We start from the raw sequence: 26,138 nt of genomic DNA on the forward strand, positions 1-26,138 counted from the left end.
AAGTAGATAGTATGGTTTGCAGTAGTCTTTACGGCAGGTTTCCGGTCATTTTTTCCATAAAAGTACAAAATATTTTGCTACATCTTCCCACACTAAACAAAAAAACACAACACAAATTTACGGACTAACATTTTCTGCCCCTCCGACACACCATAACTAACTTGAATATATCAAAGACTATGCAATAATTTGTGGCTTTCAAACTAACAAACCTCAATCCAAATGTAAATGCAAAAAAGGACTTCACCAGCTAAAGCACAAAATTGGCTGATTTATAAAATATAGACTAATAAATGGATACATACATATTAGCATTTTAAAAATAGATCAGTATATCATTAGTAGGATAAATTTACTAAACCACTATCAAAAATAGACACCAGCATTACCTCTGAACTATTTAGGTCTCTTGATCAGCTTTAGAGCCCTGATCTGGCACAATCATTTCATAGATCTCGATACTATGACGTTCACACATTAAGCCAGACTTTCTAAAGCTGCCAAGCAGCAAATAATCATCCACTGGTACACATAGAAAAATAGGAGGAGTAGGCCATTCAGCCTTTCGAGCCTGCTCCGCCATTCAATATGATCATGGCTGATCCTCTATCTCAATACCATATTTCCGTTCTCTCCCCATACACCATGATGCCTTTTGTGTCTAGAAATCTATCTATCTCCTTCTTAAATATATTCAGTGATTTGGCCTCCACAGCCTTCTGTGGTAGAGAATTCCACAGGTTCACCACCTGAGTGAAGAAATTTCTCCTCATCTCAGTCTTAAATGTCCTACCCCGTATCCTGAGACTGTGACCCCTCGTTCTCGAAAAAAATTTATGTTGACTCATTAACAAAACAATGTGCCACTTGTGGGTGACATGTCAAATATGAGACACAATTTTTCTTCCCACCCAAGTTCTAAAATAAAGACAAATTTGCAAAACATTTTTTTCATCAAGATGATGTTCCTTTAACAACAGTTCATAAACAACCCACTGCATAAAGTGCTTTGAGATGTGTCAATAACATGAGGCACGATATAAACACAAGCAATTAAAATAAACTGCAAAAGAAACACTAGAGACTGAGGACAAGATATAGAAAATATCCAATAACAAATAGCTAAAATCAAATCAAAGACGATGCTCCTTTAACAGCCGTTGATAAACAACTCACTACATAAAGTGCTTTGAGATGTGTCAAGAACATGAGGCACTATCTAAATCCAAGTACTTAAAATAAACTGCAATAGACAGATCAAGCAAAGAAACACTAGGGACTGGGGACAAGATCCAGAAAATATCCAAGAACAAAAAACAAAATAAATATCAAAACAAAAATTCAAAGAAATGGCTAAACAATTCCTTGTGGATGAATGTCTTGGGGGACAAGATCTGGAAAATATCCACCACCACTATTTATAATAAAAGCAGAAAAGTGCAGGGAATACTCAGTAGGTCAGGCAGCATCTGTGGAGAGAGAATCGGGGGGGGGGGGGGGGGGGGTTTAACGTTTTGGCTCGATGACCTTAGGCCAGAACTCCTTTCAGCCTGCTGATCTCTACCTGATTTCTGCACCAGCTCCCGGACATCTTTCTTCTCGGGCAGGCCGGCGTAGCAGATGCCTCGGCACTCCAGGATGGTCCGCAGCTTCTTGAAGCTCAGAGCCACGGGATCCACCAACTGCGTGGCGAACACCCCGGTCTCGTACCAGGCGATGGCTTCGAAAAAGCGAGCCAGCACGAAGAGGACGAGGAAGTAGAGGAGCAGGAAGAAGAGCTTCAGCCACATCTTCAGCAGACGGCGGTGGGGGGCGGATAATGATCTGACTTGTCTTGTTAAACGGGGCACGCCAGGAGCTGCTGCCCCGACACAAGCAGCATCTCACTCGCTTCTGGAATATTCCCGGTCAGATCTCTTCACCCACCCGATTAATGTCTCTCTCAAATGTATGATGGCGACTGTCTCTTTCTCTCTCTCTTGTTGGTGTTTATCGCCGTCGCTCTCCAGATTCAGGCCCACCCAAAGCCACGGAACACCATTTTGCGGGCCCCAATCACACGGTGCCGGCCTTCAGCCGCCTCATGATGCGCGCGCAGCTTATTTCCATAACCATAAGGTTGATGATCCCTTATGACGCAAACCGGGAGCGACAGAATTTGGCCCTCAGTAGCGAATGAAGGGCTGTTGCTTGCTTATTTTCCCCCAACCTTCTAACTTAGAGGGGGACTGAAACAGGGGCATGGTATTTTTTTCCTTTAATAGTGACCTGCTTGCAAGGAGCATGGTTCCTCCTCCCCCTCCCCTTTAACAGTGATTTGCTTGCTGATTATTTTCTCCAACTCTCTAGCTTAGAGAGGAATGAAACAGGGACATGGTTGACGGAGCAGGGTTTTTTTCCCCCTATAATGGTGGCCTCACCTTCAGCGCTTGGAAAGTTGCAGGCCACAACATGTACGTCTTTTTTTTGCTGGCCGCTCACACGTTGGGCATTACATAGATAGAATATATAGCGCAGAAACAGGCCATTCGGCTCAACTACTCTGCTGGTGTTCATACTCCACACGTGTCCCCTCCCATTCTATCTACCTCATCTCAGCCTTTCAGCATGCCCTTGTACTCGTCTAGTTTCCTTTTGAAAGCATCTAAGCTATTTGCCAAAACCACGTCTTGCAGTAGTGAGTCCCACATTCTAACCACTACCTTGTATTTATGGCCTCTAGTTTTGGATTCTCCCACAAGTGGAATTTTTCTCTCCACATCTACCGTGTCCAACTCATTCATAATTTTAAAGACCCCTATCAGGTCACCTCTAAGTCTTTTCTAAAGATAAAAGCCCCAACCTGTTCAATCTTTCCCAGCTCTGGCACCTGGTAAAATAATTATTTGCACTTTTGTCCAGTGCTTCTATGTCCTTTTTATAGTATGGAGACAAGAGTACTGTGCACAGTACTCTTAAGTGTGGTCTGATCAAGGTCCTATACACGTTTAACTTAACGTTACTATTTTTTGAATTCTATACCCCTAGAAATAAATCCCTTTTTTTTAAGCAATTTTGATTGTTCTGTTAACTTGTGATGCTGCTTTTAATAATTTGTTTACCTGTATCCCTAGATCCCTTTGCTCTTCTACCCCATTCAGTTTCTTATTTTCTAAGGTGTAGGTGATGTTTCTATTTTTCTACTACCAAAGTGCATCACCTCACATTTATCTATAATAAAGTTCATTTGCCACTTAACTGCCCAGTCTGTAAGTTTTTGAATGTCTTCTTGTATTATATTGCATTCTTCCTCAGTATTAGCTATAACCCCCCACCTCCCTCAGTTTACCTTACAGGCCTTGGGCCTCTGCCTAGGGTTGCCAACTCTGGTTTGACATATTCCTTGAGTTGTCATCACAGGACTAACCGTCTCTAACTGCCCCACCCAGGCAAGCTGCCTTTTTCCCTATTTACAGTATTTTTAATAACTAATAAATAAGAGTTCATGTAAAAAATATTACGGCATTTTTTAAAATGTCCCTTTGATTTTAAACATAGAAACATAGAAGATAGGAGCAGGAGTAGGCCATTCGGCCCCTCAAACCTGCTCCACCATTCAATGAGATCATGGCTGATCATCCAAATTCAGTACCCTGTCCCTGCCTTCTCTCCATATCCCTTGAGCATTAAGAAATATATCTAACTCCTTCTTGAATATATTTAATGAATTGGCCTCCACTGCCTTCTGTGGTAGAGAATTCCACAGGTTCACCACTCTCTGGGTGAAAAAATTCCTCCTCATCTCTGTCCTAAATGGCTTACCCCTCATCCTTAGACTGTGGCCCCTGGTTCTGGACTCCCCGGCCATCGGGAACATCCTTCCTGCATCTAGTCTGTCTAGTCCTGTTAGAATTTTGTAAGTTTCAATGAGATCCCCTCTCATTCTTCTAAACTCCAGCGAGTATAAGCCCAATCGACCCAATCTCTCCTCGTATGTCATTCCTGCCATCCCAGGTACTAGTCTGGTGAATCTTCGCTGCACTCCCTCCACGGCAAGAACGTCCTTCCTCGGATAAGGCGACCAAAACTGCACACAATACTCAAGGTGTGGTCTCACTAAGGCCCTGTACAACTGCAGCAAGACATCCTTGCTCCTGTACTCGAATCCTCTCGCTATGAAGGCCAACATACCATCTGCCGCCTTAAGCACCTGCTGTACCTGCATGCTTACCTTCAGCGACTGGTGCACAAGGACACCCAGGTCTCGTTGCACTTCCCCTTTTCAAAATCTATTGCTGTTCAGATAATCTGCCTTCCTGTTTTTGCCACCAAAGTGGATAACCTTGCATTTATCCACATTATACTGCCTCTGCCATGCTTTGCCCAATCACCCAACCTGTCCAAATCATACTGGAGTTTCTCGGCATCCTCCTCACAGCACACACGCTCACCCAACTTTGTGTCGTCTGCAAACTTGGAGATGTTACATCTAGTTCCCTCGTCTAGATCATTTATATATATTGTGAATAGCTGGGATCCTAGGACCGATTCCTGCGGTGCCCCACTAGTCACTGCCTGCCACTTGGAAAAAGACCCGTTTATTCCAACTCTTTGCTTCCTGTCTGCCAACCAGTTCTCTATCCAAGTCAGTACCTTACCCCCAATCCCATGTGCCTTAACTTTACATGCTAATCTCTTATGCGGGACCTTATCAAAAACCTTCTGAAAGTCCAAATACACCACATCTACTGGTTCTCCCTTATCTATTCTACCAGTTACATCCTCAAAAAATTCCAGTAGATTAGTCAAGCACGATTTACCTTTTGTAAATCCATGTTGATTTTGTCCGATCCTGTCACTGTTTTCCAAGTGCTCTGCTATTACATCTTTTATAATGGACTCTAGAATTTTCCCCACTACCGATGTCAGGCTTACCGGTCTATAATTCCCTGTTTTCTTTCTACCACCTTTTTTGAATAGTGGGGTAACATTAGCTACCCTCCAATCCATGGGAACTGTTCCAGCGTCTATCAAACTTTGGAAGATGACCAGCAATGCATCTACTATTTCTAGGGCCACTTCCTTAAGTACCCTAGGATGGAGATTATCAGGCCCTGGGGATTTATCGGCCTTCAATCCCGTCAATTTCCCTAACACCATTTCCCTACAAACACTGATTTCATTCAGTTCCTCCCTTTCATTAGACCCGACATTCCCCGACATCTCTGGGAGGTTATTTGTGTCCTCCTTTGTGAAGACAGAACCAAGGTATGTATTTAATTGATCTGCCATTTCTTTGTTCCCCATTATAAATTCCCCTGATTCTGACTGCAAGGGACCTACGCTTGACTTCACCAATCTTTTTCTCTTCACATATCTATAAAAGCTTTTACAGTCAGTTTTTATGTTTCCTGCCAGCTTACTCTCATACTCTATTTTCCCCCTCTTAATTAATCCCTTTGTCCTCCTTTGATGAATCCTAAACTGTTCCCAATCCTCAGGTTTACTGCTTTTTCTGGCCAATTTATATGTCCTCTCCTTGGCTCTTATGCTATCCCTAATTTCCCATGTTAGCCACGGTTGAGTCACATTTTGTGTTTTATTTTTATGCCATACAGGGATGAACAAATTCTGTAGTTCACCCATGCGATCTTTGAATGTTTGCCATTGCCTATCCACTGTCAACCCTTTGAGTAACATTCCCCAATCAATCCTACCCAACTCGCACCTCATACCATCGTAGTTTCCTTTATTTAAATTCAGGACCCTAGTCTCTGAGTCAACTACTTCACTCTCCATCTTAATGAAGAATTCTATCATATTATGATCGCTCCGACCCAAGGGGCCTCACACAACAAGATTGCTAATTAATCCTTTCTCATTACATAATACCCAGTCTAAGATGGCCTGATCTCTCGTTGGTTCCTCGACATATTGGTCCAGGAAACCATCCCGTATACACTCCAGGAATTCCTCCTCCACAGTATTGTTACTAATTTGGTTAGCCCAATCTATATGTAAAGTCACCCATGATAACTGCTGTGCCCTTATTGCACGCATCTCTAATTTCCCGTTTAATGCCATCCCCAGCCTCTGCATTACTGTTTGGAGGTCTGTATACCACTCCCACTAACGTTTTCTGCCCCTTGGTATTTCTTATTTCTACCCATACAGATTCCACATCATCAGAGCTAATATCCTTCCTGCAGTGTATGTACCTTTAAACCTTTAAGAGGAACTATGTTTTTGAAGCCCCTGTATACTGTAGTACCAGTAGTGACCACTCGGGTATATAAGCCTGTGTAGTGTCTTGTGTAGTTAGTTCACCTCCAGACTTTGTTCAGTAAACACTTGTTAAATCAACTCCTGCATTCTGTGTCTCCATTAACACACGGATCTAACAGTGGCGATGAGTTAGAAACGAACTTACCTGCAATTTGGCAGCACCTCAAGGGGATCGATTCCTCAGACGAAGGTCGAAGCCAGAAGCAAGAAAAAAAAACAAAAAACTGTGGTTTCACCAGCTAAACGGGCTGGTGGCAGGTAGTGCACTGATCCTTCCTGGGCTGCGGCGGGCTAGAGCTCGATTGGGTGGCTCTGCAACGGGGCCGGGCAGCGAGTCGGGAAGCAGAAGCAAAGAGAGAGAGAGGGTGGAGCACTCAGGGCGCGGCCGGTGCTGCAAAGCAGGTCGGCGTTCGGACTGAGCAGAGGGAGGGGAAAGTCCCAGAGGGTCCGCTCCACGACGGGAACGGTTCTCTAAGTAACGGAGAAACTATTGAAGCGATATATAAAAAAAAAATAGAAATACCGCGAAAAGCTGCAGGTCGCAATGGGAACCGCGGAGAACAGCGTTGGCAGCAGCGGCAGCGGCGGGAAAGCGCGGGAGGCGCCATCTTAACTCGGCGGGGAAGTAAAGCGCGGGAAGCGCCATTTTGATCCATCGGGGACGGAGGAAAAGCGCGGGAAGCGCCATTTTAGATTTTCAAGATGCCGAAGACTGGCAATATTACTGCTTTCGATAGTGATATAGAAGATTGGACCACATATGTGGAAAGAGTGGAGGTATATTGCAAGGCGAATGAAGTAGCGGATGATAAAAAGGCATCGGTACTTCTAAATCTGATGGGCCCAAGGACATATGGGCTGTTACGAAACTTGATCACTCCAGCCAAACCGATGGACAAGAATTTTAAGGAGATTGTTGATACCTTACAGGAGCACTTAAACCTAACACCGCTGCTGATAGCGGAACGATTCAAATTCTTCAGGAGGAATCAGCACAAGAGTGAAAGTAACGCTGATTACCTCACCGAATTACGAAAGCTGTCAAAGCACTGCCAATTCGGGGCAGGACTGGCAGATTCTCTACGAGACAAATTCGTCTGTGGTCTCCTAAGCGAAGGAACACAGAAAAGACTACTTTCTGAGAAAGATTTGACATTGGACAAGGCTTTCAGTGTGGCTGTATCATACGAAGCAGCAGCAAGAGGAGCTGCAGAGATACAGCAAAAGCCACAGGACTTCGGCACCCATGAAATGACACGGGGTTTCGAGAGATATTATCGCTGCGGCAGATCCACCCATGACCAGAAGGACTGCTGGTTCAAGGACAAAGCATGCAGGCAATGCGGAAAGATGGGACACTTTGCACGTGTATGCAGATCTGGAAAGAAATCCGCTGACAGTAAAAAGGTCAATAAGGAAAAGTACAGAAAGGTACAAATGATGATGGACAGTAGCTCCGAAGGCCAGAAGAGCGATAGCGACTCCGGAGACAAGAGACTAAGCTGTCTCAAATTACATAATGTAATTGCCAAAGAAGATTACCAGACCATTTGGGTTACCCTCACGATAGCGGGGTCCCCAGTCAAAATGGAGCTAGATACAGGATCAGCTCTGACCGTCATAAGTCGACGGGATTACGAGCGGCTATTTCCGCATATACCTTTGAAAGACACATCCATTATCTTGAAGACATATACGAGGCAGAAAGTATACCTGTTGTGTCCGTGTGTTAATAGAGACACTGAAGACAGGAGTTGGTTTCACAGGTGTTTACTGAACAAAGTCTGGAGGGGAACTAACTGATACAACACAATATACAGGCTTATATAGCCCGAGTGGCCATTACCGATTACAGTACACAGGGGGCTCTTAAAGGCACATACACTACAATTCCTCCCCTTTTAGCCAACCAGTACATAATATTTTAAGTAATCATTAATTACATGTTACAAGAAAAATAATCCACACATTGCTGTAGTTAATCAACTATAAGTCAGTCTCTCTGGAGGCTTCCTGACTCGGTCCGGATAACGCCTCGGTGGTGTAGTAGTTTCTGGTGGTGTAGTAGGTTCTTTTGGCAAGGCTGATTCGGCTTGAATGCCAGTGTCGGGTTCATCGGGTTCCAGTATCACCGGATCGGAGGTAGATACTATGGGTATCTCTACTTCATCATTAGGCGTATAGAGTTGTGGTGTAGGTTGTCCCTTTTCGGATGTCTCTATGATTTGGTCAGCATGGTGCCTTATTATGCTTTCTCCAATGTCCACGGTATACGTCAGCGGTCCTAGTCGTGTGCAGATAGTTCCAGGCTGCCATTTCTTGGTACGGTAGTCCCGGGCCAGAACTTGTTGACCTATCTGGAAGGTTCTAGTTGGCCTTTCACTCATGCCTTGAAATTGCCGGTTCTCCACGTCCCTTCTGATGTTTGGCTTGATCAAATCCAGCCGGCATCTTAGGCTTCTATTGAAGAACATCATGGCGGGAGTTTGGTTTGTACCCATATGTGTTGCATTCCTGTATGCAAACAAGAAGTTATCCACCTTATGCTGAAGTTTTATGTCTTCATTACCCATGGCCTTTATGGCCTTCTTGAAGGTCTGGACAAACCTTTCAGCCAATCCATTGGTGGCGGGATGGTATGGGGCGGACGTGTAGTGCTTAACCCCATTGTTTTTTTAAGAACTTCCTGAATTCTTCAGACACAAATTGCGGTCCATTATCAGAACAGATCTGTTCAGGCAGCCCATTCCTGGCAAATATGGTCCTTAATACTGTGATGGTTTTTTCCGTGGTGGTGGAGGACATCTTTATTACCTCCGGCCACTTGGAGTGTGCATCAACCGTGATTAAGAACATTGAGTCCATAAATGGCCCAGCAAAGTCGATGTGTACCCTTTGCCATGGAGATGAGGGCCACTCCCATGGATGTAGAGGGGCTTGTGGTGGAGCGTTTTGGACCTTCTGGCATCCTAGGCAGCTCTTGGTCATTTCTTCGATGTCTCCATCGATACCTGGCCACCATACAAACGCCCTGGCTAGGTTCTTCATTTTCACTCCACCCAGATGCCCCTCGTGAAGCTCCTTTAGAACTTTATCCTGGAGTTTGGGTGGAATCACCACTCTGGATCCACACATCAAGGTTCCTCGGCACACTGACAGCTGTTCTCTTCTTTGCGAGAATGCTGGCAACAGTGGTTCGCCATGTGCTGGCCATCCCTTCACTGTTAAATCGTAGACTCGTGAGAGAGTCGGGTCATTTCTAGTTTCCCTTTCAATGGCAGAATTTGTTACTGGTAGACATTCGACTATGGTAGAGTGGAAAATCTCCACTGGGTCTACGGTAGGTGCCTCTTCTACCGTTGGCAACGGTAGGCGCGATAACCCGTCAGCATTCCCATGCCGTTTTGATCCTTTGTATTCTATGTTATATTGGTGTGCCCCTAGAAAAAGGGACCACCTCTGTAGCCTTTGCGCTGTCATAATGGGAACACCCTTTTTAGGGTTGAATATGGAGATGAGGGGTTGATGGTCAGTCAACAAGGTAAATTTTTGTCCGTGTAGGTAATGGTTGAATTTCTTCACTCCCCATACCAGGCTGAGTGCTTCCCTGTCGATTTGGGCATAGTTACGCTCAGCTGAGTTCAATGAGCGTGACGCAAAAGCTATCGGCCGTTCCGAGCCATCAGGGAATTTATGCGATGATACCGCTCCTACGCCGTAAGGGGATGCATCGCACGCCAGTCTGATTGGCAGTGATGGGTTGTAATGAGCCAAAACTTCTTTGGACGTGATTAAGTCTTTGCATTTATGGAAGGCACGTTTACAGTCTTCGCTCCATTTCCAAATTACTCCTGTTTGTAGCAGTTCATTAAGAGGGTGCAGAAGAGCTGATAAGGTCGGTAAAAATTTATGATAGTAATTTATTAATCCCAGGAACGACCTTAATTGTGAAACATTTTCAGGTGCTGGGGCTTTTATGACCACTTCAATTTTTTCAGGTGACTTATGCAACCCTTCCTTATTAATTATGTGGCCACAATATGATATTTGATTCTGGAAAAATTCGCACTTGGGGCGATTTGCTCGTAGGCCCCGTTCTCTCAGCCTAGTGAGCACCTGTTCCAAATTGGCAAGGAGCTCGTTGTCGTTTTCTCCTGTTACAAGGATGTCGTCTAGCATTGAGTCCCCGGAATCCCTTGGAGGACTTGCTCCATAGCTCTTTGCCAGATAGCTGGAGCGGATGCTACTCCGAAAACCAGTCGATTGTACTGGTACAGGCCTTTGTGTGTATTTATCGTGAGATATTTTTTAGAGGCCTCTTCAACCTCTATCTGTAGATATGCCTGTGCCAAGTCAATTTTGGTGAAACGTTTCCCTCCGGATAGTGAGGCGAAAATATCTTCTATCCTCGGAAGAGGATACTGCACCGTGTGAAGGACCGGGTTTACAGTCACCTTGAAGTCTCCACAGATGCGAATTTTTCTCTGTTCTTCAGATTTATCATTATTCAACGTTTTCTTCATGACTGGGACGATGGGTGTTGCCCACTCGCTCCAATCTATTTTGGATAATACGCCTGCCTTTTCCAAATTCTCCAGCTCTGCCTCGACTGCTGGACGAATTGCGTATGGCACCGGTCTTGCCTTAAAAAACTTGGGAATTGCCGCATCTTCCACTTTTATTGAGGCGGTGATGCCTTTTAAGGTTCCTAGTTTCTCTTGAAACACTTCTTTGGCGTTGGCCACGATGTCTTTTAATCGTTAAGGTATGACGTCATCATCACTTTTTTCCTTACTGGTCACCGTCAGTGCCTGAATGGAGTGCCAGTCTAAACGTATTTTCCTGATCCATTCACGTCCCAACAGCGGTGGACCACCATCTTGTAGAACGTATAAATACAACTTTTGTATTTCCTTGCCGTTGTATACAACAGGCACCCTTATTTTTCCTTTGGGGTATACTTTCTGCCCCGTATATGTTTTCAAGATAGTGGATGTGTCTTTTAAAGGTATATGCGGAAATAGCCGCTCGTAATCCCGTCAATTTATGACGGTCAGAGCTGATCCTGTATCTAGCTCCATTTTAACTGGGGACCCTGCTATCGTGAGGGTAACCCAAATGGTCTGGTAATCTTCTTTGGCAATTACATTATGTAATTTGAGACAGCTTAGTCTCTTGTTTTCGGAGTCGCTATCGCTCTTCTGGTCTTCGGAGCTACTGTCCGTCATCATTTGTACCTTTCTGTACTTTTCTTTATTGATTTTTTTTTTCCTGTCCGTGGATTTTTTTTGTCCAGATCGGCATACCCGTGCAATGTGTCCAATCTTTCCGCATTGCCTGCATGCTTTGTCTTTGAACCAGCAGTCCCTCTGGTCATGGGTGGATCTGCCGCAGCGATAATATCTCTCGAAACCCTGTGTCATTTCATGGGTGCCAAAGTCCTGTGTCTTTTGTTGTATCTCTGCAGCTCCTCTTGCGGCTGCTTCGTATGATACAGCCATACTGAAAGCCTTGTCCAGTGTTAAATCTTTCTCAGAAAGCAGCCTTTTCTGTGTTCCTTCACTTAGGAGACCGCAGACGAATTTGTCTCGAAGATAATCTGCTAGTCCTGCCCCGAATTGGCAGTGCTTTGATAGCTTTCTTAATTCGGTGAGGTAATCAGCATTACTTTCATTCTTGTGTTGATTCCTCTTGAAGAATTTGAATCATTCCCCTATCAGCAGCGGTGTTGGGTTTAAGTGCTCCTGTAGGGTATCAACAATTTCTTTAAAATTCTTGTCCTTTGGTTTGGCTGGAGTGATTAAGTTTCGTAACAGCCCGTATGTCTTTGCGCCCATTAGATTTAGAAGTACTGACGCTTTTTTATCATTTTCTATTCCATTTGCGGTGCAATATACCTCCACTCTTTCCACATATGTGGTCCAATCCTCTATATCGTTATCAAAAGCATCAATATTGCCAGCCTTAGGCATCCTGGAAAAAAAAATGGCGCTTCCCGCGCTTTTCTTTCTTTTCTGCAGAAAAGATATGGCGCTTCCCGGCCGCTGCTGCCAATGACAATGCTGTTTTCCGCGGTTTTAAAAACAATTTTTTAACATTTATTTACAGGTGGAGACTCATTCCCGCCAGACTCTCTCTGCTAGGTCTGAACGCCGACCTGCTTGCAGCGCCGGCCGTCTCCCGAGTGCTCCCTCCCCGTCTGTTACTGCTTGCCTCCGCCTTCGCTGCTTGGCCTCGCTGCACAGCCAGCCGCTGGAGCCCCAGCCCGACGCCCAGGAAGGATGATTGCAGTACCTGCCACCAGCTCGGCTAGCTGGTGAAACCACAGCTTTTTCTTTTTCTTGTTTTTCTTCGACTTTGGACGTCAGAGGAATCGATGTCCTTGAGGTGCTGCCAAATTGCAGGTAAGTCCGTTTCCAATTCGTCGCCACTGTTGTGTCTGTGTGTTAATAGAGACACTGAAGACAGGAGTTGGTTTCACAGGTGTTTACTGAACAAAGTCTGGAGGGGAACTAACTGATACAACACAATATACAGGCTTATACAGCCCGAGTGGCCATTACCGATTACAGTACACAGGGGGCTCTTAAAGGCACATACACTACAATACCCCAGAGGGAAAATAAGGGTGCCTGTTGTATACAACGGCAAGGAAATACAGAAGTTGTATTTATACGTTCTGCAAGATGGTGGTCCACCGTTGTTGGGACGTGAATGGATCAGAAAGATACGTTTAGACTGGCACTCCATTCAGGCACTGACGGTGACCAGTAAGAAAAAAAACGACGATGACGTCATACCTGGACGATTAAAAGAAATCTTGGCTAACGCCAAAGAAGTGTTTCAACAGGAACTAGGAACGCTGAAAGGCGCCACCGCCTCAATAAAAGTGGAAGATGCGGCAATTCCCAAGTTTTTGCCATACGCAATTCGTCCAGCCGTCGAGGCAGAGCTGGAGAATTTGGAGAATTTGGAAAAAGCAGGCGTGTTATCCAAGGTAGATTGGAGCGAGTGGGCAACACCCATCGTCCCGGTCATGAAGAAAACGCTGAATAATGATAAATCTGAAGAACAGAGAAAAGTTCGCATCTGTGGGGATTTCAAGGTGACTGTAAACCCGGTTCTTCACATGGTACAGTATCCTCTTCCGAGGATAGAAGATATTTTCGCCTCACTATCCGGAGGGAAACGTTTCACCAAAATTGACTTAGCACAGGCATATCTACAGATGGAGGTTGAGGAGGCCTCTAAAAAGTATCTCACGATAAAACACACACAAAGGCCTGTACCAGTACAATCGACTGGTTTTCGGAGTGGCATCAGCTCCGGCTATCTGGCAAAGAGCTATGGAGCAATTCCTGCAAGGGATTCCGGGGACTCAATGCTACCTAGACGACATCCTTGTAACAGGAGAAAATGACAACGAGCACCTTGCCAACTTGGAGCAGGTGCTCACGAGGCTGAGAGAACGGGGCCTACGAGCAAATCGCCCCAAGTGCGAATTTTTCCAGAAACAAATATCATATTGTGGCCATGTCATTAACGAAGAAGGGTTGCATAAGTCACCTGAAAAAATTGAAGCGGTCGTAAAGGCCCCAGCGCCTGAAAATGTCTCACAATTAAGGTCGTTCCTGGGATTAGTAAATTACTATCATAAATTTTTACCAAACTTGTCGACGGTTCTGCACCCTCTTAACGCACTGCTACAAACAGGAGTAGTTTGGAAATGGAGCGAAGACTGTAAACGTGCCTTCCATAAATTCAAAGGCTTGATCACGTCCAGGGAAGTGTTGGCTCATTACAACCCATCACTGCCAATCAGACTGGCGTGCGATGCATCCCCTTACGGCGTGGGAGCGGTATTATCACATAGATTCCCTGATGGATCGGAGCGGCCGATTGCTTTTGTGTCACGCTCATTGAACTCAGCTGAGCGTAACTATGCCCAGATCGACAGGGAGGCACTCAGCCTGGTGTGGGGGGTGAAGAAATTCAACCATTACCTACACGGACAAAAATTTACCTTGTTGACTGACCATCAACCCCTCGTCTCCATATTCAACCCTAAAAAGGGCGTTCCCATTATGACAGCGCAAAGGCTACAGAGGTGGTCCCTTTTCATAGGGGCACACCAATAGGACATAGAATACAAAGGAACAAAACAGCATGGGAATGCTGACGGGTTATCGCGTCTACCATTGCCAACGGTGGAAGAGGCGCCTACAGTGGACCCAGTGGAGATATTCCACTCGACCATAGTGGAATGTCTACCGGTGACAAATTCTACCATTGAAAAGGAAACGCGAAATGACCCGACTCTCTCACGAGTCTACGATTTAACGGTGAAGGGATGGCCAGCATATGGCGAACCACTGTTGCCAGCATTCTCGCAAAGAAGAGAACAGCTGTCAGTGTGCCGAGGAACCTTGATGTGTGGATCCAGAGTGGTGATTCCACCCAAACTCAAGGATAGAGTGCTAAAGGAGCTTCACGAGGGGCATCTGGGTGGAGTGAAAATGAAGAACTTAGCCAGAGCGTTTGTGTGGTGGCCAGGTATCGATGGAGACATCGAAGAAATGACCAAGAGCTGCCTAGGATGCCAGAAGGTCCAAAACACCCCACCACAAGCCCCTCTACATCCATGGGAGTGGCCCTCATCTCCATGGCAAAGGATACATATCGACTTTGCTGGTCCATTTATGGACTCAATGTTCTTAATCGCGGTGGATGCACACTCCAAGTGGCCGGAGGTAATAAAGATGTCCTCCACCACCACGGAAAAAACCATCACAGTATTAAGGACCATATTCGCCAGGAATGGGCTGCCTGAACAGATCTGTTCTGATAATGGACCGCAATTTGTATCCGAAGAATTCAGGAAGTTCTTAAAAAACAATGGGGTTAAGCACTACACGTCCGCCCCATACCATCCCGCCACCAATGGATTGGCTGAAAGGTTTGTCCAGACCTTCAAGAAGGCCATAAAGGCCATGGGTAATGAAGACATTAATCTACAACATAAGGTAGATAACTTCTTGTTTGCGTACAGGAATGCAACACGTGGTTACAAACCAAACCCCCGCCATGATGTTTTTCAATAGAAGCCTAAGATGCCGGCTGGATTTGGTCAAGCCAAACGTCAGAAGGGACGTAGAGAACCGGCAATTTCAAAGCATGAATGAAAGGCCAACTAGGACCTTCCAGATAGGTCAACCAGTTTTGGCCCGGGACTACCGTACCGAGAAATGGCAGCCTGGAACTATTTGCACACGACTAGGACCGCTGATGTATACCGTGGACATTGGAGAAAGCTTAATAAGGCGCCATGCTGACCAGATCATAGAGTCATCCGAAAAAGGACAACCTACACCACAACTCTATACGCCTAGTGATGAAGCAGAGATACCCATAGTATCTACCTCCGATCCGGTGATATTGGAACCAGATGAACCCGACACTGGCATTGAAGCTGAATCGACCTTGCCAAAAGAACCTACTACACCACCGAGGCGTTATCCGGACCGAGTCAGGAAGCCTCCAGAGAGACTGAATTTGTAATTGATTAACTTTCGCAAATGTGTATATTATTGTTCTTGTAAAAATGTTATTTAATGCTTACTTAAAATGTTATGTACTATTTATCTAAAAGGGGAGGAATTGTAGTGTATGTACCTTTAAGAGGAACTATGTTTTTGAAGCCCCTGTATACTGTAGTACCAGTAGTGACCACTCGGGTATATAAGCCTGTGTAGTGTCTTGTGTAGTTAGTTCACCTCCAGACTTTGTTCAGTAAACACTTGTTAAATCAACTCCTGCATTCCGTGTCTCCATTAACACACGGATCTAACACTTCCTTTCAATTGTGTTAATCCCCTCTTTAACCAGCAATGCTACCACACCTCCTTTTCCTTTTTGCCTATCTTTCCTGAATATTGAATACCCTTGGATGTTGAGTTCCCAGCCTTGGTTGCCCTGGAGCCATGTTTCCGTAATCCCAATCATATCATATCCGTTTACCTCTATTTGCGCAGCGAATTAATTCATCCACCTTATTACGAATGCTCCTCGCATTAAGACACAAGGTCTTCAGGCTTGGTTTTTTTTAACACTCTTACACCTTTTTAGAATTATTATTTACTGTGGCCATGTTTGATTTAAACCCTTGATTTCTCTGACTGCCACCTTTGTTTTTCTCCTTCCTGTGTTTTGCTTCTATCCTTCTTTCCCTTTCCTCTGTCTCCCTGCTCAGGTTCCCAACCCCCTGCCATTTTAGTTTAAACCCTCCCCCAGAGCACTAGCAAACACTCCCCCTAGGACATCGGTCCCGGTCCTGCCCAGGTGCAAACCATCCGGTTTGGACTGGTCCCACCTCCCCCAGAACCGGTTCCAATGTCCCAGGAATTTGAATCCCTCCCCCTTGCACCATTCCTCTAGCCACGTATTCATCTGAAATATCCTTCTATTTCTACTCTGACTAGCATGTGGCACTGGTAGCAATCCTGAGATTACTACCTTTGAGGTCCTATTTTTTAATTTACCTCCTAACTCCCTATATTCAGCTTTTAGGACCTCATCCCGTTTTTTACCTATATTGTTGGTACCTATATGCACCACGACAACTGGCTGTTCACCCTCCCCTTCCAAAATGTTCTGCAGCCGCTCTGAGACATCCTTGACCCTTGCACCAGGGAGGCAACATACCATCCTGGAGTCACGTTTGTGGCCGCAGAAACGCCTATCTATTCCCCTTACAGTAGAATCCCCTATTACTATAGCTCTCCCGCTCTTTTTCCTCCCGTCCTGTGCAGCAGAACCACCCATGGTGCCTGGAAGTTGGCTGCTGCTGCCTTCCCCTGATAAGCCATCCTCCACAACAATATCCAAAGCGGTATATCTGTTTGAGAGGGGGATAGTCACAGGGGACCCCTGCACTACCTGCCTGCGCCTACTACTCTGCCTGGTGGTCACCCATTCTCTTCCTGCCTGTGCAGCCTTTACCTGCGGTGTGACCAACTCCCTAAACGTGCTATCCACGACGTCCTCAGCATTGCGAATGCTCCAGTATGTATCCACTCGCAGCTCCAGTGCCGCAATGCGGTCTGTCAGTAGCTGCAGCTGGATACACTTCCCGCACACATGGTCGTCAGGGACACAGGAAGTGTCCCTGATTTCCCACATAGTGCAGGAGGAGCATACCACGGCACAGAGCTCTCCTGCCATGACTTACCCTTTAATTAATTCAAATTAACTTAAATCAAATCAATACCACCAATTAAATAATATACTCAAGGGCCCTTGGTTACTAGCACTAGAAACTATAACCACAAAAAATTAAGACCGTCTAAAACTTTATAAACTATGAACCTTAACTGTCAAACTAACCTGGCTGTACTCACCCAATCAGCTGCTCCCTCCTGCCTGCGTCACGTTTTGAATCGTGACGTGGCTCTGGAATGCCGCTGCCGGTCTGAAATTGGTAAGAAAGCCTGTGAAAGTGAGTTTAAATACTCACCGGGCCTCGGGTCTCTGGTCTCACCGCTCCCACACCAGCCTCTGTAAGAAAAAGCCCGCGAAAGTGAGTTGAAATACTCACTGGGCCTCAGGTCTCTGGTCTCCCCGCTCCCACACCAGCCTCTTAGGCTGCTTGCAGCAGTGTCCAAGAAACTAATCTTTAACAATCCTGGAAGATGTCAGCTGTGGCTCGGCAGATAGCACTCTTACCTCTAAATCAGAAGGTTGTGGGTTCAAGTCCCACTCCAATAGCACGTAATCAAGGCTGATACTTCAGTGCAGTAATGAGGGAATGCTTGAGGCGTTGTGTTTGACATGAGAGTTAAACCAAGGCTCCATCTACCCTCTCATGTGGATGTAAAAGATCCCATTACACTATTCAAAAGAGCAGAGAAGTTCTCCCTAGATTTTTGGCCAATATTTATCCCTCAACCAACATCACTAAAGCAGATAATCTCACTGTTGTTGTGGGGCCTTTCCGTGCGCAAATTGGCTGCGGCATTTCCTACATTACAAGTGACTACACTTTAAAAGTATTTCATTGGCTTTACAGCACTTTAAAGCACTGAGGTTGTGAAAGACGCTATATAAATGCATTTCTTTCTTACAGTATAATAGTAAATGGGCATCTGATGCACTTCAAGCACCCATCATTTGATTATTGACAGAAATGAACCCAACAACTGCTCCTTTGACTCCTCTCACATCCTCCAAATAAAAACTGTCGCTATGGAAACCTGTATGGGTCCTGGCTTTGCCTGCCTTTTCGTGGAATACGCGGAACTTTCTTTGTTGCAGTCCTGCTCATGTCTCCTCCCTCATCTTTTTTCGGTACATTGATGACTGTATTGGTGTCGCTTCCTGCAGTCACCCTCAACTGGAAAATTTAATCAACTTTGCTTCAAATTACCACCCCTCCCCTGCCTTCACATGATCCATCTCCGACTCTTCCCTTCCCTTCCTTGACTTCTGTATCTCCATTTCTGGGTATAGGATGTCAACCAATAGCTACTATAAGCCCACTGACTCCCGCAGCGACCTTGATTGCACTTCCTCTCATTTTGCTTCCTGTAAGGACTCTATTCCATTCTCCCAGTTTCTCCATCTCATTGCATCTGTTCTGACGATGCCACCTTCCATACTAATGCTTCCGTTATGTCTTCCTTTTTCCTCAACCGAGGATTCCCTCCACTGTGGTTAACAGGGCCCTCGACTGTGTCCATCCCATTTTCTCCCTCCCAAGGGTTCCCCTTGTCCTCACCTTCCACCCCACCAGCCTCCACATTCAACGGATCATCCACAGCCATTTCCAGTGCGATCCCACCACCAAACACATCTTCCCCTCCCCTTTCAGCATTCCGAAGGGATCGTTCCCTCTACTTCTCTTCCCACGGCACTTTTCCATGCAAGCACAGGAAGTGCAACACTTGCCCCTTCACCTTCTCCCTTCCCACTATCCAGGGCCCCAAACACTCCTTCCAGGTGAAACAGTGATTTACTTGCACTTCTTTCAATTTAATATATTGTATTCGCTGCTCATGATACGGTCTCCTCTACACTGGGGAGACCAAACACAGATTGAATAATCGTTTTGCTGAACACCACTGTTCAGGCCGCAAGCGTGACCCTGAGCTTCCGGTCACTTTCCAATTTAATTTTCCGCCCCATTCCCTTTCTGTCCTCGACCTCCTACACTGTTCCAATAAAGCTCAATGGAAGCTTGAGGAACAGCACCTCATCTTCCGATTAGGTACTTTACAGTCTTCCGGACTCAACATCGAGTTCAGCAATTTTAGATCATAACCACTGCTCCCATTTTTTCAGACAGCAGTTGTTGGTAATGATTCTGTTGTTGCCATTTACAGCTCCTCTAGACCCATCTTTTGTTTCTTTACTTGTCCCATTACCACCCCTTTATGCCTTGCACTATCATCCCTTTTGACATTCAAATCACTCCTGCCTTCTACCCAATCACAGACCTTCCCTTTTGTTCTTTATCCCCTCCCCTTTCCCTCCCTCTGTACTTGCTTAAAGCCTGTTACATCTCTAACATTTTCCAGTTCTGACGAAAGGTCACAGACCTGAAACTTTAACTCTGTTTCTCTCTCCACAGATACTGCCTGGCCTGCTGCCTATCTCCAGCATTTTCTGTTTATATGTCCAAGAATTGGCTCCTTGATCTCATTTTTTCACCATCAGCTCTTTCTCTACTTTTTCGAGGAAGGCTCTGCTGTTCATCTGGTTTTATTCCACTAATAACTACTAACGCAATCACTGCAGCTTCTCCAGCCAGGTCCATGTCTATCACCTGCCTGAAAGAAGTCCGGTCATCCTTCTTTCTCAAAAATCAATAGACAGGGTGGGGTGCTGCTGGGGTACTTTAATGCCAGGAGGGAGAGAGAGATAGAAACATAGAAGATAGGAGCAGGAGTAGGCCATTCGGCCCCTCGAGCCTGTTCTGACATTCAATGCGATCATGGCTGATCATCCAAATTCAGTACCCGGTCCCTGCTTTCTCCCCATACCCCTTGATCCCTGTAGCCTTAAGAAATATATCTAACTCCTTCTTGAATATATTTAATGAATTGGCCTCTACTGCCTTCTGTGGTAGAGAATTCCACAGGTTCACCACTCTCTGGGTGAAGAAATTCCTCCTCATCTCTGTCCTAAATGGCTTACCCCTTATCCTTAGACTGTGACCCCTGGTTCTGGACTCCCCGACCATTGGGAACATCCTTCTTGCATCTAGTCTGTCCAGTCCTGTCAGAATTTTATAAGTTTCAATGAGATCCCCTCTCATTCTTCTAACTCTAACGAATATAAGCCTAATCGACCCAATTTCTCTTCATACGTCATTCCTGCCATCCCATATAACGTTATGAAAGGGAACTTTGATGTTAGGGGTTGGATGATGCACTGTGATATTCTGTAGACCCGCCGCAATCTCTGCACTCTTCCAAATCTGGCCTCTTGCGTAGTCTAGGCCCTAAGCTCTAGAATTCCCTCCCTAAACCTCTCTGCCTCTATCGCCTCCTTTAAGACATTCCTTAAAGCCTACTTCTTTGACCAATCTTTTGGTCACCTGTCCTTTATGTGGCTCGGTGTCAAATTTTATTTGATAACGCTCCTGCGAAGTGCCTTGGGGCATTTTACTACTTTAAAAGTGCTATGCAAGTATAAGTTGTTGTAGACTGGTGATGCGATCTGATGTCACGAGGAAGGATGCGTGACATGGGTTAGGAGGTTGACGTCACTGAGGTTGGAAAAGGGAGCTGTGATAATGTGACTTGGAGAGAGGTATGGAATCACGGAGTAGAGATGGGGAAACTGTGATGCAATGGAATGGAAGCTATGACATCATTTTGGTTGGAGATGGGGAGGTTAACATGGGAGAAGGGACATATGATATCACAAGATTGGGAAGGGGTGTGATGTGATGAGGGTTGGATAGGTTGAATATGACACCATGGTAGAAATGGAGTTGTGACATCACAATAGTCAGAAGGATAGTGGGATATCACAGGGTAGGGTTAGGTTTAACATTGTGGGTGCAGGAGAAAGAAAGTTTGATATTAGGAGGTGTGATGTCATGGGAAGGGGAGCTACAATGTTATGGAGGCTTGGGTAGGGATATGTGACATCATGAGTTTGGGAAAAGCAGGTTTGACGCTCCAGGGTAGGAAAGGAGGTGTGATGTGATGGTGATCAGAAGGGAAGTGTGATGCCGTGATAACGGGATTGGAAGGTTTGATGCCAGGAGGTGAGAGAAGGGAGATGTTATTAGGAAAGGTGGGTAAGAAAGGGTTAACTTGTAGAGTACATCTTCAGTACACAGTGAAACACAGTACATCACAGGCAGAAAGGTTCTCTTTCTACCGAAGTACTAAGGGAGGGAAAGACTTCACTTGAAATAAACACCTGCTGCTTATAATGCTTGAGAATGAGAGAGAAACCATACATGGTACCATTAGACACTAGCCCATTGATACCTAACTGAAGTTGGTCTGGTGACCCTGAGAAAGAGGAGTTAAGAGGACTGAAAAAGTGGAGAAAACTGAATGGTGGATTGTGAGATTATCTTCACCCATGTCAATCAATAGAAGTATTGTGGACGGCCCATTAGTCAGCAATCTGCAGTTGGAAGATGTAAGTTACACATGAACAAAACATGATCAGGTGTAGCTTGTCATATATGGATATTTTGAGAAGTAGCTCAGAAAAGTAATAAAAAGGGCAAAAGCAGGAACTAAGTGTCACAAAACATCTTTGAAAGTTCTCTATCTGAATGCACGTAGCATTCGTAACAAAATAGACGAGTTAATGGCACAAATAACTACATATGGGTATGATCTTGTGGCCATTACAGAAACATGGCTGCAGGGTGACAATGCCTGGGAATTAAACATACCAGGTTATTTAACGATCAGGAAGGACAGGCAGGAAGGAAGGGGAGGTGGAGTGGCTATGTTAATAAAGGAAGGAATCACTGTAATACAGAGAAATGATATTGGGTCAAAAGATCAGGATAATGAAACAGTTTGGGTGGAGGTAAGGAATAATAAGGGGAAAAAAACACTAGTGGGCATAGTCTATAGGCCTCCGAACTGTGGCAACTCTGTTGGACAGAGTATCAATCAGGAAATAGTTGAGGCTTGTAATAAGGGAACATCTATAATTATGGGGGATTTCAACTATCATATTAATTGGACAAATCAAATTGGCCTTGAGGATGAGTTCATTGAGTGTATTAGGGATGGGTTTCTTGAGCAGTATGTAACTGAACCGACCAGGGGGCAAGCAACCTTAGATCTGGTCCTGTGTAACGAGACAGGATTAATTAAAAATGTCCTAGTAAAGGATCCCCTTGGAATGAGTGACCATAACATGGTTGAATTCCATATTCAATTGGCGGGTGAGAAGGTTGGATCTCAAACAAGCGTGCTAAGCTTGAATAAAGGAGACTATGAAGGTATGAGAGCGGAATTGAGTAGAGTGGATTGGGAAAATAGATTAAAGGGTAAGACGATACATGATCAGTGGTGTACATTTAAGGAGTTATTTTACAACTTCCAAAAAATATATATTCCACTGAGAAGAAAAGGGTGTAAAAGAAAAGACAGCCATCTGTGGCTAAGTAAAGAAATTAAGGATAGTATTTGACTAAAAACAAGGGCATATAAGGTAGCCAAATCTAGTGGGAGGATAGAGGATTGGGAAAACTTTAAAAGACAGCAAAAAATAACAAAAAGATTGATTAAGAAAGGGAAGATAGATTATGAAAGTAAATTAGCAAAAAATATAAAAACAGATAGTAAGAGTTTTTATAGTTATATAAAAAGAAAAAGGGTGGCTAAAGTAAATGTTGGTCCCTTAGAGGATGAGCCCGGGAAATTAATGGTGGGAAATATGGAGATGGCAAAAATACTGAATGAATATTTTATATCAGTCTTTACAGTAGAAGACACTAAGAATATCCCAACACTGGACAAACAGGGGGCTAAAGGTGGGGGGGGGGAGCTAAACACGATTAAAATCACTAAGGAAGTGGTACTCGGTAAAATAATGGGACTCAAGGCGGATAAATCACCTGGACCTGATGGCTTACATCCTAGGGTCTTGAGGGAAGTGGCGGTAGGGATTGTGGATGCATTGGTAATAATTTTCCAAAACTCCCTGGACTCGGCAAAGGTCCCGGCAGACTGGAAAACTGCTAATGTAACACCCTTATTTAAAAAGGGCAGTAGACAGAAGGCTGGAAACTATAGACCGGTTAGCCTAACATCTGTGGTAGGTAAAATTTTGGAGTCCATTATTAAGGAGACAGTAACAGGACATTTGGATAATCATAATTTAATAGGACAAAGTCAGCATGGTTTTATGAAGGGGAAGTCATGTTTGACAAATTTGCTGGAGTTCTTTAAGGAAGTAACGTATAGGGTGGATAAAGGGGAACCAGTGGACGTAGTGTATTTAGACTTCCAAAAGGCATTTGACAAGGTGCCACACAAAAGATTATTGCTTAAGATAAAAAATCATGGGATTGGGGGTAATATTCTGGCATGGATAGAGGATTGGCTATCTAACAGAAGGCAGAGAGTTGGGATAAATGGTTCATTCTCAGACTGGCAATCAGTAACTAGTGGTGTTCCGCAGGGGTCAGTGCTGGGTCCCCAACTCTTTACAATCTATATTAACGATTTGGAGGAGGGGACCGAGTGTAACATATCAAAGTTTGCAGATGATACTAAGATGGGAGGGAAAGTAGTGAGTGAGGAGGACATAAAAAACCTGCAAGGGGACATAGACAGGCTAAGTAAGTGGGCAGAGATTTGGCAGATCACACAGAATCACAGAAACCCCACAGTGCAGATAGAGGCCATTTCGGCCCATCGAGCCTGCACCGACACATATCCCACCCAATCCCCGTAACCCCTACACTAACACATATCCCCATTTAATCCCCCTACCACTAAGGGTCAATTTATCATAGCCAATCAACCTAACCCGCACATCTTTGGACTGTGGGAGGAAACCGGGATGGAATACAATACTGGAAAGTGTGAGGTTATGCACTTTGGCAGGAAAAATCGTAGAGCAAGTTATTATCTTAATGGCAAGAAACTGGAAAGTACTGAAGTACAAAGGGATCTGGGGGTCCTGGTGCATGAAACTCAAAAGGTTAGTATGCAGGTGCAGCAAGTGATTAAGAAGGCCAATGGAATGTTGGCTTTCATTGCTAGGGGGATAGAATATAAAAATAGGGAGGTATTGCTTCAGTTGTACAAGGTATTGGTGAGACCGCACCTGGAATACTGCGTACAGTTTTGGTGTCCATACTTAAGAAAGGACATACTTGCTCTCGAGTCAGTACAAAGAAGGTTCACTCGGTTAATCCCGGGGATGAGGGGATGGACATATGAGGAGAGGTTGAGTAGATTGGGACTCTACTCATTGGAGTTCAGAAGAATGAGAGGCGATCTTATTGAAACATATAAGATTGTGAAGGGGTTGGATCGGGTGGATGCGGGGAAGATGTTCCCGATGATGGGTGAAACTAGAACTAGGGGGCATAGTCTTAGAATAAGGTGCTGCTCTTTCAAAACTGAGATGAGGAGGAACTACTTCACTCAGAGGGTGGTAGGTCCATGGAATATGCTGCCCCAAAAAGCTGTAGAAGCTACATCATTACATAAATTTAAAACAGAAATAGACAGTTTCCTAGAAGTAAAGGGAATTAAGGGTTATGGGGAGCGGGCAGAAATCTGGACATGAGTCTAGGTTCGGAATGGTCATGGCCCTGTGGGTAGCGGAGCAGGCCCAAGGGCCGTGTAGCCTGATCCTGCTCCTATTTCGTGTGTCTAATTCTGTTAGATTCAGGAGATGGTTCTGTGATAGTGGATTGGCGGTTAGGATCAGATCAGCCATGATCTTACTGAATGGTGGAGCAGGCTCGAGGGGCCGATTGGCCTACTCCTGCTCCTATTTCTTATGTTCTTAAAAGTGGTGAATTTCAATTCGACCCAGAAAGAATGAGCTCAAGAACTGCATACTCGATTGGTATCGCTTCCCCGACCAAGCTTGCTTGGTTTGTAAGTACTTTACCTTATTTAGAGGATTAAACTTTGAATAAGTGAAACTTTGTTTGTGACCATATTTTCTTACTGTCAATGAACTCACATAAAGTTAACAGGTTGTCGTTACACAGCTGAAGAGTGGTGGTGTGATGTAACAGAATCTGGAGAATGAAGGTTTGACATAGTGAGTGAGAGGGATGCAAGTTGTAACGTTGCAATGGTTGGGTTGGTGTGTATGACATCAGAGCTATCAACATTGGCATATCATGACTTACTAAAATTAATTAATTGCATTCTTGAGACATCCCTTTGTGCCAATAACATACATGGTTAAGAGTAGCAAGCCACATCTATGCCATGGATAGCTTAGCTGAGTTCATTTTGCATTTACACTCTTAAGTCTTCTATTATCATCAGTGACTGAGTTGTGTCACCTAATAACCACAGGAAAAATACATTGGCAGTGAGCATCTTAACATAATGAGGGTAGGCTGACAAAATTGAACTTGATTTCATTGAGAAAAAAAGATTGCTCCCAGTCCTTAAACGATGAAAGGCAATGATCATGTAAGCAGTTTTACTTTAACTTGAACTGTAATTGTAGAACTCAAGTACATGAATACAAATTTGCTAAGCCTCAAGAGAGACAGAGATTAGAAGAAATGTTATTTCCCAAGGCCCACTGATGTGTGGAATAGACTCCATTAAGAAGTAGGTAATGCCCTGTTAATTTAAAAAAGAGAACAGGAGCTTGACAAATATTTCGTAATGAAACACATAGCACAATTA

The 26,138-nt window shown here is 44.7% G+C and overlaps 1 protein-coding gene across 4 annotated transcripts in view; it reads right to left on the reverse strand.

Annotated features, from left to right (window-relative positions):
• The window catches only part of LOC147123667 (charged multivesicular body protein 3), a 113,927-nt gene that overhangs the window by 75,062 nt on the left and 12,727 nt on the right, over nucleotides 1-26,138 (reverse strand). Inside the window, exon 1 of one of the 4 annotated variants that reach the window (XM_085975501.1) lies at nucleotides 1,565-2,108. In XM_085975501.1, coding sequence (XP_085831627.1) covers nucleotides 1,565-1,790 — 226 coding nt within the window. In that variant the 5' untranslated portion in view covers nucleotides 1,791-2,108. Of the gene's footprint in view, nucleotides 1-1,564; nucleotides 2,113-17,660; nucleotides 17,729-17,776; nucleotides 17,818-26,138 lie in introns of those variants that run through there. The other 3 variants (XM_085975498.1, XM_085975499.1, XM_085975497.1) reach the window with 3 other exon arrangements.

The sequence above is a fragment of the Somniosus microcephalus genome, chromosome 2 (genome assembly GCF_052327205.1).
Source record: "Somniosus microcephalus isolate GS21.2 chromosome 2, FLI_Smic_1.0, whole genome shotgun sequence".
NCBI lineage: Eukaryota > Metazoa > Chordata > Chondrichthyes > Squaliformes > Somniosidae > Somniosus > Somniosus microcephalus.